We start from the raw sequence: 14,916 nt of genomic DNA, 5'->3' as shown, positions 1-14,916 counted from the left end.
TTCTTGCACTAATATTTGAAAATATCTTATTTGGATTTACTAATATTCACGAGAGCCTAGAAATTTAAAAGTGTTAATGAGTGTAAGATATCAGAGACTGAATCAGACAAATTTAAGATGCATCAGAACATTGAAACCAGAGGAACTGGAATGCAGAGAGGCCCCAAGGAAACAGGACGTCGTAAATCAGATTCCTAGCTCCAGCTACTCTGAAGCAAGCAAACTAACCAGCAAGCCTCTTTCACAGAATAACTTACAGCCTTGAGACAAAAGAACACTTATTGATAATTCCAATTCAGGAAGGAGACTGTCAAATTTGTTGCAAGTAATCAAGACTGATGGTCACATGTAAACCTGTGATAGAAAATCATGAGCTACAGACTCTCTTGGGCAGGTCTTCCCCCATACAAGACAAAGACAGACTTGAATTCCTTTGTCTAAAGAACATGCCTTCGTTCTCCATAGAACCATACAAAGACTTTCTTTTTCATATGCACATAAAATCATCCTAAAAGGACATTTCTATGCAGAACCCCATATTATGTTTGTAACCCACATATTAGACTATCCATGTTTTAATCACTCATTGTGTATGTCTTGCTTTTAATAAATATTGAATAGCTTAAGCCTTAAAGGGTAATATTCATGTTTAGTATGTATGAGTTTGAAAATTCATGCTTTAAATGTTTCTTCCAATCAATTCTTTGTCAAATGCATCATAGTCTTGTTATAGAAATCATGTCCAAAAGTATACTTTGCAAAGGCCTGTAAAATTCGGACCCTGTGACTGATAACAAGCCGATTTCTGATGGAAGGAATACCCCTAGATAATAGCCTATCTAATTGGTCAAGACACCAGAGGTGATGTGTCCAGAAGCCGAGTTTAAAAATTCAGGACACCATCAAACTCTCTCTTTAGTCACTCCTCTTACTCTCTTAGTCACTCACTCTCTCCTCTTCTTCTTTTTTTCCACCGCGTTTTGACGCTGCTCTTTGAGCGTGCTCTGGCCCACATGCCAGCTGCTACCATAATGAGAGGAAAGCCACCTAGTCTCGTTACATCCTTTTATTCTTTTACTTTAGTTTCTTTTCTTTCCGTGGAGTTTCGTGTTCTAATGTAAGTTTGCTGCAAAGTCCAGCTCCGACTGCACTCGCTTCAAACTTCGACCAGACCAACTCCAGCATCCTCAACCAACGCCCAAGACCTCACTTCAAAGACTATTGAACTTCCAGCCAATCAGCAACTTCGGGGAACCCCCTGTCTGCAACGATGACACAAAGGAAACCCCTTAACACAGGCAAAGCAAGCAAGTAACACCTCCAGGTTGTAACTGAATCAGGTGCATTTAATACCAATGTTAGCCTCATTGAGAAACTCAAAGCGAGGGTTAAATAAGTGATTGATGGTTGTTCAGGTCTACGCAATTGAACATATTGCTATAAACTTGGGATATCACATTTCCATTCTCTTAAACTCATCCTTTCCTCACTTTCTCTCTTTCTGCAACGTGTGAATGTGTGAATGCTTGTGTTCATGTGTTAGATTAGTTTATGTCTTAGGTTTATATAAATAAAATCTGATTTATATTGAAAAGAGAAGTATCTTGTGTTTTGTGCTCACAAGTTAATGTCTTAATCTGTCGATCTTGTTACAATGCTGTTTAATAGTGTTTTCACTATATTTGGATTTTAATATCCAGTGCAGAGTTTGTTATACGGTTCGTTCAGTGAATCGCCGTAACACTGATTCTGTTCAAATCCCTATAAAATCATAAATGATTCTCTTTGAGCTAAATTAAACTATTTCTTTAAATTACATATTAATATTACGTTTTATTACATTACATAAGCATACTATATAAAAAAAACAGTGGCTTCAAAATTAACAGTTAAGGCAACTGTAATTCATTAATAAAATAATGAATAATTTAATAATAAAATAATATTTTCTTAAAATAATTTCATATTACGTCATTTTAAAAAAAATGGACAATTTTCTTCAGGTTTCAGGACAATAAACCATGTTATTGTGGACAATACATTGTTTTCTTAGACAGATTTCCATAAGCACAAATTGATTTCAATTGTAATTTCAAGAGTAATGGAGTTTATTTACTGGAGAGTGTGAGTTACAGAAACTGAGAAACAAAACTCTGTTTAATGTACTTTGTTTTATTTGGAATATGCAAAGTGTTAAGATTCCACCTTAATTATTTTATTCAAATTAAAGATAGCTGTATTTCTAATGTAAGAGCAAATTCCCTTTAATGCCCCATTTAATGTTCTACATATGTTAGTTTATTCAGTGATGAAGTGACAGATGGCTGCTTCAGTAAAAGGCCTGGAGGACTGCTGGGAGAGAGAGCAGAAGGATGTAGATGAGAGAGAGGGGTGAGAATGACTCTGCTCCACCCAGAATAGTTGGGACGTCGTAGATAGTGTTAGCCAGGAAGTAGCTGAAGGGATTGGTCTGCATGAAGACTGTGCTGTTGGCGAATGGGTCGATCTCACTGCCAGGGGGAATGGACAGAATACCAGCCTGAACCCACATGTCATTCATTCTACACAGCAGAGGACTGCCGTCATCATCCTGAATGAGAGTGAGCCAGAAAGACTGTTACAAACGTCATACTACAGTGGTACATTTCTCGGAAAACATTATAATTGTATGAATTAACTCAAATTTGAAAAAAACAAACGAGAAGCCTAAAGGAGTGAAAAGGACTCTGCAAATACCTGCTGAACGGTCAAACGCTCTGTGCAGATGTTGATATGTGCGGTGTGTGAATTATCGCAGCTTACAATGGTGGTCTGCAATTCCTGAAAAGGTAGATCTGCATAAGAAGAAAGAAAAACAGATTAGAAAAAAATTTGGGATGTCATTGAATCTATTGACATAGAAAGTCTAAATAAATGATCATGTGAACTCACATGTAAAAGCATTTGAGTCCCAACCAATGACTGAACATTGAGTACCAGGGCCAAAGTTTGCATTAAAAATGTCAACTGGTAAATTGGCAACCGAAAAAAATGGATGAGACAATTGCAGGAGTGCTACACCGTTTCCTAAAATATCGTCGAAAAAGACATTTGCCACATCAGTTGCAATTGGCTTGCTGGAGCAGTCCCATTGGACAACATTGAGGATGACTTCCCATCCATCCGTACCCATGAAACTAAAAAATGAGATGTTGAATGTAAGCACACAAGTCATCAGTTTTTAGGCAAATTATTTCATATGAAATGAAGTCTTCCTGAAATGATTACCTGGCAAAGCAGCTAACAGAGGTCATGACGAATAGGTCAGAGACCAAAGTTCCTACACACATTGGATTATTGCGATAAGTTACACTAGCCATCCATGGCCATAACCCTGCAGAACCTCCACACACAGGCGCTGGAGAGAAAAGCGAGAGAGGAGGAGAGGGAAGTGTAAATGGCAGCTAAAGGGAAGTGTAAGCAAGCAGTAGGACTGTTCCAATGTTGGATAATTTCATTTTGCTTTGTTATGGTGATGTTAAGAAACATACCTGACGTAGAACAGGTCTCATCCAGAACAGGCGCAGTGGAGGTAAAAGGGATGAAACCTGCATTATTCATGCCCACATGCTGAGTGATCCAGTTCTGGTAGTTGGACACTCTGGCGTACACACCAGGAAGATTAGGCAGAGCACAACCTTGACCAAAACTCACAACACCAGCCTGGATCCATGTAGCGCCCTGTCTGATGACCATTGGACCTCCAGAGTCATCCTGTGCAGCAACAGAGTAAATTAAATATTAACATATTAATACAATTTACAAAATAGTATTGCATTAAATGGTACAAGCAATGCACTGTTGATACCTGGCAGGAATCTTTTCCACCTTCCAATGGTCCAGCGCACATCATGTTTTCTGTTATTCCTCCATTAAGGCAGTTACACTTAGTGTTTCCAACCATGGGCACATCCACCTCCTGCAGGTTTTGAGGTGAAGGAAGGGGTACTGCAAAACAATGAATGAAGAAAAACTCATCATGCTCAAGTATAACAGGCAGAAATCATTTTGTGTAATTTACTGATCTTTAGAAGCAGAATCATTGACATTAACATGCTTTTTTAAAATATATATTGTTTAGTTAAAAATTTAGTAAATTCTGTTGTGTTGTTTTTATAAATAAAAATAAAATATAAAAAATGTTGTTTTTTTATAAATAACAGTTATTATTAATTAATGAATGAATTAATAATTAATTTGTAAACAGAAAGAAAATGTTTCCTTGGCAACAAGCTAAATATTTGAACTTTTTTATGGTTTAACTAATTCTTTATGGTTTTAACTCTGACATGGATTCTCGGCACGAGTGTCAAAGGTTCATAATGTTTCGGAGCTCACATGCTTTTATGTTATGACTTCAACAAATCCCAAATATTTCAAATTTAAAAATTTTAAAATCCCAACTCTTTCAAATTTTGATTTATTATTTATCAATATTTTTGTCTTAATTTTAGAAATATAAAAAAAAAATTTGGGTCACATTTTTTTTCCTCACTATTAAGAAAGCATCAACAATGACTTTTGCCTCAATAAACGTCTTATTAATATTTAGTAAGGTAGGATTAGCAATGTAGTATAAGCTCATGTAAAATAAATGCTTTATAACTACAAATAAACAGCCAATATGTTAATGATAGACATGCTAATAAGCAATAAACTACTTAATAGTGAGAACTGGTCCCTATGAAAAAGTGTTACCTGCTTTTGTTTTTTGAGAAATGCATCTCAATTTAAAAAAAAAAAATATTAAAATCATGCTGTAACAGGCTTGGTAATCTCCAGTGTTTTAATTGCTGTCATGGTATATGGCATAAAAAGTAAGAGTGGTATAATATTACGATATACTGAATTCAAGCTTTATGCAAATAAGAGGTGAAACACATTGGGTATTAAATTAATTTGGGTATTAAATTAATTCTTACCGCTTGAATTAATGTTTCCCCAACCTGTGACCCACATCATGTCACTGTTGAATGTGCTTCCCTCTGCTGCCAAACAGACTGGTTGGATGAAATCAGTGAAGGTCACAGGTGAGGAGAGACGCAGCAGAGCCATGTCATTGTTATGGGGAAGGTTGTCATATTCTGGATGACGTATGACATGAGAGACGCTTCTGGAGACCTCGTTTGGATTGGGTAGTTCTTGACTCTGTCGACCCAGGTACACAGTATAGACCGAAGGATCGGGGGAACTAAAATGAGGACATGATCAAGTGTTTACAATCACATTAATTATCAAGAAGGAATCATGTTATTAAAGATGTTTGTGTGGGTTACCTTGGAAAGCAGTGAGCTGCTGACAAAACCCATTCAGTGTTGATGAGTGATCCACCGCAGAAATGACTCCCACCCTCATGAAGGCTGACCTGCCATGGCCAAGTGCCAGCAGACGCGTTCTGTCCCCCAACGATCTTCGTGTTGAGGGGCGCACTGCCACATGCTTCAAACAGGAGAGGGAAAAGGCCATTACACTTATGCTCCAAGAAAAAGGTGAATATGTTACTCAGTAAATTGTATTATTATGTGATGAAAAAATATTTACCAAAAGATTGACAGTCACACCCTGGAGGAGATGACACAAGATCAAATGTTAAAAAAGACAACTGCTCTTCACCAGTACCATCAAGTAAGGTAGCAGCTATACGCAAGACTCATTTTATCTGCTAAATAAGTCATCTTTGTAATCCCACATATAAATTTGAAAGAAAAAATATTGTAATTTTTCATAAAACTAAAAACAAATTCTGCAAATTATTTAGAAACTGACTCTATTCAAGTATTTTTAAACACAAATTGAGTAATCATAACTTAAGTGTTTAATCTAAACTTATAAATAATTATAGCAAATGTTATAGCATTAATAAATAATACAACTTGTTAAAAAAAAGGTACATTTCGTTTTGTACTGTTTTTATTATTTAGTCAGGTGCAAGTAACAGATTTTATAAAGAACATGATATGAAGATAAAGGCATTTACCTTTGGTTAGGAGAGTGATCACAAAAACCAAACTCAGTGTCGAGAACATCTTCATCCATCTGATTTCGCTGCTGACTCCAAACTTATATATCCTCTAGATCATGACATCTACACCTCTCCTAGTTTTCCTACTGAAGCCGAGGGTTGTCTTGGTCACACCTACACAGTGAAACCAATAGCTTATATACAATAAAGATGATGAAAAAATGAAAAATATTCAGACAAAGATTCTGACATCTTAAATGGACAAACTTGATTTTCAGCATGACATACCAGTATAAGAACTTTACATAAAGCACATTTTGACCATGCTATGGACATGTACTATGTATGTTTTATGTATTTTCTTCAGAACTTAATAGCTAAACCAAATTAAACATGTACTCTTTGACTTGATCATATAAGTTTTGCCTTAAATCAATATATTAAATCACAGTTTGTTGCTCTCAGTTTCTATGAGCTTTCCAAATACAGTGATATAAATGGACAATAATTCAGTAATATATCAAGCGCAAAAACATAATGAAAATGTCAGTAGTTCCTAATATGAACAAATCTTTATGTTCACATACTTGTTTGACAATGAAACTGGTTTTGCAGGTTTTTGCAGCACAAAACTATGCATGATCATAATAGGAGATGACAAGGTGTGTTCCTTTCTCTTTTTTCCAATGTTATTTCAGCCTGTTTTTAAAAGATTGTTAAATCCAATCTTTGTTGTGTACAAAAGTGAAATTCTGAATAATGATAAGTAATAATAATGAGTCTTTCGTGCCATCGAAAAATGTTCTTACGTAACAATGATATCTGCACGAATAAAATGCCAGCTATATAAACTTTAAAACAACATTTAATGTATTGTTATATTATTGATATATTGTGCATATTTAATTTTATTTTAAACTCACAAGATAATATATATATATATCTTTTTACTTTAAGGAAGGCTTCTGTAGTTTTCTAAATTTTAGTTTATACTTTCAGTCACTTTGTGTTTTAAGCATTTAGTATTTATTACAATTTTAATAGCATTTATCAAACTTTTCGACCTTTGTTTCAACCATTGTTTTTTTTTGGAAATAACTACAAGGTTCAAGGATCATTCTTAAGAAAATGTACTTAATGAAGAGATATTAACTGAGGAATAATATCGAACGTATAACCACTCCTCATGATTGTCACGGATCCGAGATGAGGCGTAGACTCAAGTGCAGGAAAATGGTGGGTCTTCTTTTAATAATAAAACAAAACACAAAACTGAACAAAAACCACCCCGAGGGGGAAAAACAGGCAGGCAGAGAACTGCAGTACATGTACACAAACCCACACATGACATTACACATCCGACATGAAGTGACGAAACAGCACAGGACTGCAGACACCAGGAGAATAAATGGGGAGACAAACGAGGAGGACACAGGTGAAGTCACTGAAACAATAATGAGATAACAAGGAGGGCGGGGTCAGACAATAGACAGGAGAGCACATGGCACAAACCACAAACAACAAGCCATGTGCTCAAACAAACACACAGTGACATCTGGTGGCCAATCAGGGCACACCAGCAGGACGTGACAATGATCTGTCTTTTTGCATGTACTGTATTGTTCAAAGTTATCTGTGCTTTGATCAATCAAAAAGCTTCCTAACCCATCCACATTCACTACATCAAACTGAATACTTTAGAAATACATCACATATTAGTGTATTTTCACCAGACATCAGTTTAAGGGTGAATTAGGAATATTAACCAGCCATAAGTATTTATTACATATCATTATATAATTGTATTTTAAAACAAAACATTAACTTGTGTCTACATGACAAAATGGAATTATTTAGCTGTTTTCCCTTATGCGTGTTAAAGAGCAAGTCACTTAATGCAAGATACTGGTGCCATCATCTCTGTCTCTGTGAAACTGCACCTGACACAAAAATATGAAGACACATCTTGATTTGTTTCTCATGTTTTTGCTTTAGTGTCATAACTTGAGGATTATCAAATGTCACGGTTCTGGAACGAAACACCTTCAGGCATGCTAGACAAACAAGTTACACATTTTCTACAGAAATGGAGTTGCTAGAAGATAAACAAGTCTTAACATATTCTCGTTTCTATTTACGCTGTCTTTGATTTGAACATGTCTTCGTTTTGCATGTCTGTAATTTTTGAATCCTGGCCAACTGGCAATTATTTGTTTATATATAAATAAATACAATACTAACAAATACTAATAAATAAATACATGAATACAATTATTTTTTTTTTAATGGAATTGTTTATACTGTATGTCACTAAAGAATAATAAGGAATATGAATCAACTTTTTTTGGTCATGCTCTTTATATTTAGCTTATTTTTATCCCCTACTTCTAAATATAACCGTCAGACAAAATTGAGACCAAATTTTTGTAAATGCACTGAAAGCTTTATTCTGTACCAATCCCTGTTCAATTTGAATACAGCGCACAGACCATTAACTTCATTTTTTGAGAAGATTCTTATATGTGAAATGAGTTTGAGCTCAGTAAATGGTATAATGTACATGTCACTTGTTGGCTTGTTAGTTGAAGGTGATATTGGAAATGGGTGAGGTAGAACAATAGAAAGTTATGCTTTTTATGTTTGATTAACCCTCGCTGAACATGCAATGTCTAACCTGGAATGATACTGCGTTAAAGTTACAGACTCAGGGATGGGCGACAGTAGTGTTTTACCCTGAAAGTACCACAGCACCTGAGCAAATAAAGCTGGGTAGATTACTTACAAATTGTAGTCCATTACCGATTCCAAATTACATGACAAAAATTGTAGTTAGTGATATATTCCACTACATTAGGTAATATAATCAGACTGCTTTTTGATTACTTTTAGAATACCTTTGACGGAACTGGCTTATCACATTGATTTATATAGTATAATCTTGTACCATAATGATAAAAAAATGCAAAAAATATATTCCATTTGTTTTTATTAACAACATGAAGTGCACTAAACAGGGGTTCATGACGGAACTGCAGGGGGTTTGTGAGTTTAATGAAAAGAATCATAAATGTATAAATGTATAAATCATAAAAATGTAAAATCAAAATAAATCATTTAAAAATATTATCAATCAAAATAAAACACTTACTAAAAAAATATATTTCAATTGTCATGTGACCAACATCAGAGAACTGTGAACATGCAAATGTAATACTTCATTATTAAAATATATATTTTAAAATCTCAAGGTTACGTAAATATATTAGGTGAAAGAAGTTTGGCTAACAAAATGGGGATCCCTGCATTACATGTAAATAAGAAACAACGCGAATTTGTGCATTTTAATGTGTTTGAAAGACAAAAGCCTTAAGACATGGTTGAATAACCCACTGAGCGATAATTCAAATAAAAATGAGTGTGTTCATCAGTAGTTGATGCAATGTTGAAATGCTGAGAAAACACTTCTTAAAACTGGAATGATTTTTCTAAATCCAGTGGTCAAATATTGTGTGGCCTCTCAAATTTTGTCGTTTCCAGCCCAGATATCTCAAACAGAAAACAAGATTATTTTGCTTACCCCATTGGCAGATTATTTAGCTTGTTTCAAGCAAAAACAAACAAACAAAAAACACTTAATTTGGATAATTTTTACTGCGCACGTTGGATGGGTTAAATGCAGAGCACGAATTCCGAGTATGGGTCACCATACTTGGATGAATGTCACTTCACTTCACTTCACTTCACATAGGTGTTCAGCCTAATGTGAGCAGATCAATAGCGGCTTCAAAATCAACAAAAAAGGAGAAGAGTGTGGAACATCATTGGTGCCACAGGCAATATCAGTGCCAGTGCAATAAGAACTTAACATCAACATCTATGTATCTGGTGTCCACATCTTCCTGTATTGCTCAAGTAGGGCTTGCTGCAGCCCTCAAGATCCAGGGGGCGTGGTTGGATCCACATCTAGGGGTGGAGATGGGTAGGTTAGGGGTAGAGATGGGTGGGTTTAGGGATCAGGGGGTGGAGATGGGTAGGTTTAGGTATACGTAAGGTGGGAGGAGTTGGATCTGGATCCTCGCATTGCTGGGCATTCAAGAGTAAATTGTATTTTGACTATTTTATTTTATTATTGGATGGCTTTTATTGTAAAAGAAAAGATGGCAGATTTTGTTGCTCTTTCTGGGGGTTCAGCCGATCAGCTGCATTTCAGATGAATAGGAATGCTGACAGCATTCTCCAGGTATTATATAACTTGTCAGTTAAAACATCTGAACTTGCAGCTTACATTGAATAACTTTAAACTCACATTTCTGCAGTTCTTTTTCAGTGCATCTCCAGATCACAGTTATAACAAATTAATTATATATGCAAATGACAACAATCATCACTGTTTTCATGATGCTAAAAATAATGAAGCACGATATCAAAAGGTGAGATAAAGAGAAATCATCTGCTGTGCTAGCAGTAACCTACAGCTAATTCCTTTGAAAGATTGAGGTCATTGCTGATTTAAACAACTCATAGTGTCTCTTATATGGCAAATATAGATTGTCCAATGCAAGGATTTTGCAATGTAGCAATGCAAGGAGCTACACCACTACTTAAGGGCCCACTACATGATATGGGTGTTATTTGCCTCTTAAAACTAGAGGCAAATATATTACTGTGATGAGTAAATATTTCAAACCCCACAACAACCCAGAAAAAATGTACATGGTGAAATCAACAAATATTCATTCAATAAAAATATGAACTCTGAACCATAACTAACAGTGGCAGCAGCAGCATAAATTAGCATTAATATATACATATATATATATATATATATATATATACACATTTTTTTATTCTTATATAATTATTGCTAAATAGAAGCTGCAATGCATGCTGGAAACCTGCAAAATATTGTTTGACATAAAAAATTGTTTGTTTAGATGACTCAATTTGGAAAGTCAAGGCAACATTTCAACAGGTTTTGAACAAATAGGCTACTGTCCTGTAAACAAAACAACTTTTGTTTACAACATTTAGAGCATCCTCATTCAAAATAATAAAGTGACTCTCCTATTATTATTTTTTAATTCAAGCTTCTTTTTTACATTTGTAAACTTTTTTTTTTAAAACAGTGTACCATCTCATGAAGAACACACTTCAGATACTTTTCTTCCTCAAAGGAACCTCCTTCTTGGCATTGTAACATTGAGTCTAGAAACACAGACATCTTAACAAAAAAGAAAATATATTCTTACAAAAACCTTGATGTCATACCTTATTTTAGCTGCCCGCTCAGATGTCCAAACTACACTTTAAGAACACATTCTGTCTGTCTGTTATATTATCGGTCTGATTACCCTCGTGAAAAAGAAGTGTACTTAATTGCAGTAAAAGTGTACTTTTTGTGTACTTCAATTATTAAAAGTATACTTTTTGAAAAGTCCACTTGCAGATAATATAATATAATCTAAATTAAAGGCCACTTAAGTGTACTTAAAGAGAGTACACTTTAATGACAATAGGTCTTAACATACTTAAGTGCACTTTAAAATAATGTCTAATTAAGTATTACTTAAACATGCATTTTACATAATTATGATTTTATCGTGTTTTAAATAAGTATACTCATTTTGATATATTTATCAATATACTAAAGCACAAGCATGTAAAATAATTGATTTTAATTTCAGCTCTTGCACTATGAACTCTATTAAGTTTAATTTTCGACATATTTGACAAACAGTGTCATTTATGAGATTACTGTATTTGTTTGTAATATTACTGTACTTTACATCTGTGTACAGAATGCTTTCAATATCATTATGTTGTTCTCACTTAAACACATTTAATTGCATTAATTGCAAGCAAATGTTTAACAGATCTAAACAAAATTAATTTGCATTAAAATACATTTGATTTTAATTAGACTAGGCTACACGGCACTGTAAAAAATGACTGACTTTTAGTTAGGAGAATGAGTCACGAATGAGTCTAACAATAGTCTTTGGTCAAACTGGACAACCTGAACTTGAACAGAAATGAAAAGCCTACACGTAACCACGCACGAAGTATCTGTTTTGTTTTATGTGCATGAGCCAAAAATACTACGTCATGATGGCGCGCTACTTCCGCAGAGTTTGAAAAATGCGCTCCATATGCGCGGCTTGTTTCTGGAGTCGCGACGCGCGAGCTGATCAAACGAGAACAGAGGAGCGGTGCGTTTGGATGATTACAGATGAGACTTTATGTACTGCAGTAAATGAATCAAGTAAGTACATCCTGATATAAGCTTTCTTTATTCTTAATTTAGCCTTGCCATTCACTTACTTGCTCGGCAGGTGAATTAATCGTGTCCTACAAATGATCTATGTATGCGTTCTGATTTCGGAATCTTATCGTGTGCGTGCACCAAGAAATTTGACTGCTGAAAATACAATATTGTATTTATAACTAAACGATTTAAAATTCAATTCAACGCTACTAAACAAAATTCAAAGATCAGATCTTGTAATATTTAATGTATATAATCGATATTATAACCACCAGTAATATTCAATATATCAGCCACCTCTAGAAATAATGGTGTTGTTGTGTTTTTGTTTTTGCATTTGAAGAGCGAGATGTTCCATTACTGGTTGTGTTTGTAATATGTAATATTTTTGTACTTATCCGGAGTTATTCATTTTGCAGGATCAGTACAGATTTGTTGCAGAGACACAGTGATGTTAGAGGTAAGTCAGCTCATCCTGATCACACATGACAAGCTAAAAGTGCTATATTAACTCACTATCCCTATGGATTTTAAAAATGCTTTGAAACTTTTCCATTTGCAAGTAATATATTCCCACCTGTGCATTTACTCCCTTCTAATCATCTTATATTTTACAGGTAACAAATCAAAGGAAGAGGACAGCAGCTTTGCTGTGTCAGTCGTGGTAACTACAGGAACATTCTTCATGAAGATGTGCGAGAGAAGATTGCAAGGCAAGATGAGGGGGAAACAATTAAAAAAAAATTAAGTTATCTATATTTGGGTAATTGATAAAGTTACGTTGTATTGCCTGTAAAGTAGGAATAAAAATGTTTGTAAAAATGGTATCTATTTTTAAAGCCCAGTGTCAGTGAAGATGGTGTTTGTAGGAAATCTGAAGGAACATCTCCCAGCATTCTACTACGATGTTGCCCTGATGATTGAGGTAATTCACCTCTTAGGTGATGCAGATGTGGTCAAAAGTTTACATACAAACACCTTGCACAATAAACTGCTTCATCAGAGCAGAAATTGCCATTTTTTTAATGATTCTACACTCTTAACATTTTACAGATACAGCAAGGTGTTTATAAACTTTGGACTGCAACTGTGTCTCACGCTTTCACTCAACTGAACCATTTATAATGACTGGATATGTTTTATAACAATTGTTGTTCTTTCTTTAAGGAATTTTTTTCTGACTTTCCTGCCTTTTTGGAACATTTCCGTTCGCAGAGACTGTGGAGAGATGGTGTGCAGCTTCATGACATTTGAAGTTTACCGCCGATGGAGAGCCTCTGGGACACTGACAAACACCACTTCCCAGCAAGTTCATTTGGAACTTTATTTATTTAGTGAAACTTGCATTCACTTATGCTGGAGTAAGATTTTAGAAGAAACCTTTCTGTCCTGTTTAATGTTGGGGTGTTACAACCCTGTGGTTATTCTGTTTTCTCTGCTGTGTTGGGGCTGTCTGTGTTTCTGCTCTCCCTAGGGAAAGTCATCCGATTGGTTCCTGCAGGCTGATTGTTCCTGTCTCCTGATTGGTCTATGGAACTTTAAAAGGCACGACATCACTTCCTCAGGAGCATTGTTTTGCCATCTTGTGAACTGAGCAGTTAGTTTTTGTGAGAGGTTGTATTTAGAGAGTTGTGAGATTGTGAGTACTGTTTGCTTTGTTTGTTTTGTGTCTGGTTGCAAGTGTTGTATCAAAGATGTACTGGTTTATTTGACCCATTTGCCTGTTTGACACTGATTTTTGGATTGCCCTTTAAACTTGGTTTTTGCTTGGCTTTGTAAATAGTTTTTTTTTTTTTAAATTGTAAATACTAAATTGGGATAGTAGGGAGTCTGACGCCATTTTTCTTTTGTTTGTGAATACTTTTGTTCTCTGTTTTGGTGTTAGGAAGTTAGGGTAGTGAATTTAATTTTGGTTAGGCAAGGTAGAGGTTTAAAAACCAGAACGTTTTGTTTGTTATTTTGACCTTGTCGGCTCCTGAATTTAAACTCCCAATAAATATTGTTGAAAATCTTTTGTTTCGTGCTAGTCTTTTCATGTTACACTTCTTCCCTAGACGGGGCGTAACATGGGGCTAGTAAAGGTTTGAGAATTTATGGCCTGGTTTCACAGACAGGATTTAGACTAAGCCAAGATTAGGCCATAGTTCAATTAGGACACTTAAGTCATTTTCATTAACATGCCTTAGAAAAAACATTACTGGTGTGCATCTTGAGACAAAACAAAGGCACTGATATTTTTAAAGATCAGTCAGTGCAAGTGTCTTTCAGTCGAAACAGCTCAGAATTACACTTTAGTCTGGGGCTGGTCTTAAGCCTTGTCTGTGAAACTGAGGGTACCATTAACACAGTTTGGTAATGTTTTACAATAAGGTCTCATTTGTTGTACGAATGATAATTTTCTTTTTTTTTTTTTTGTATTAAGTGTGTGTTAGTAATCCTATACGTTATGGAGACCAAATGACTCCACAAGGATAGTAATACCAGTAAATTTTGACCTTGTGGACATTTTTAAGTCCCCAATGAGGAAATGGGCTTATACATCACACAGAATGATGTTTTCTATGATGGCGAGATTAGGTACTTTTGTAAGTGATTTTGCATTGTTCTCTAGACTCTTTCTAATAAGTGAGTTAAAGTGTTGCAGCTGTGT

The 14,916-nt window shown here is 35.0% G+C and overlaps 1 protein-coding gene and 1 long non-coding RNA gene across 2 annotated transcripts; one reads left to right on the top strand and one right to left on the bottom strand.

Moving 5' to 3' along the window:
- Window positions 1-2,088: 2,088 nt before the first annotated feature.
- On the bottom strand, window positions 2,089-6,173 carry LOC306853685 (prostasin-like). The gene is made up of 10 exons (XM_079391275.1): window positions 6,017-6,173; window positions 5,581-5,601; window positions 5,316-5,478; window positions 4,962-5,230; window positions 3,848-3,987; window positions 3,531-3,753; window positions 3,268-3,397; window positions 2,932-3,176; window positions 2,737-2,834; window positions 2,089-2,590 (listed from the first exon to the last, which is right to left on the bottom strand). The coding sequence occupies exons 1-10, from the start codon at window positions 6,069-6,071 to the stop codon at window positions 2,330-2,332; spliced, it is 1,605 nt and encodes a 534-aa protein (XP_079247401.1). The 5' UTR covers window positions 6,072-6,173; the 3' UTR covers window positions 2,089-2,329.
- A 5,975-nt stretch (window positions 6,174-12,148) lies between these two features.
- Window positions 12,149-14,916, top strand: LOC306853852. Its single transcript, XR_013782775.1, has 5 exons — window positions 12,149-12,263; window positions 12,686-12,726; window positions 12,884-12,979; window positions 13,107-13,191; window positions 13,434-14,916. It is a non-coding gene; the product is annotated as an uncharacterized lncRNA (long non-coding RNA).

This window comes from Barbus barbus (genome assembly GCF_936440315.1).
Source record: "Barbus barbus genome assembly, chromosome: 3".
Lineage (NCBI taxonomy): Eukaryota > Metazoa > Chordata > Actinopteri > Cypriniformes > Cyprinidae > Barbus > Barbus barbus.
This window is presented reverse-complemented; position numbering and strand designations above follow the sequence as displayed.

What these genes read in the sequence shown, in the direction of transcription:
- LOC306853685 (XM_079391275.1), bottom strand. Translation starts at nt 6,071, where the DNA reads ATGAAGATGTTCTCGACACTGAGTTTGGTTTTTGTGATCACTCTCCTA. An exon ending in GCAGCTCACTGCTTTCCAAG is followed by an intron (nt 5,231 to 5,315) that starts GTAACCCACACA and finishes TCCTCATTTTAG; the next exon opens with TTCCCCCGATCCTTCGGTCT. An exon ending in TGAGACCTGTTCTACGTCAG is followed by an intron (nt 3,398 to 3,530) that starts GTATGTTTCTTA and finishes TTTTCTCTCCAG; the next exon opens with CGCCTGTGTGTGGAGGTTCT.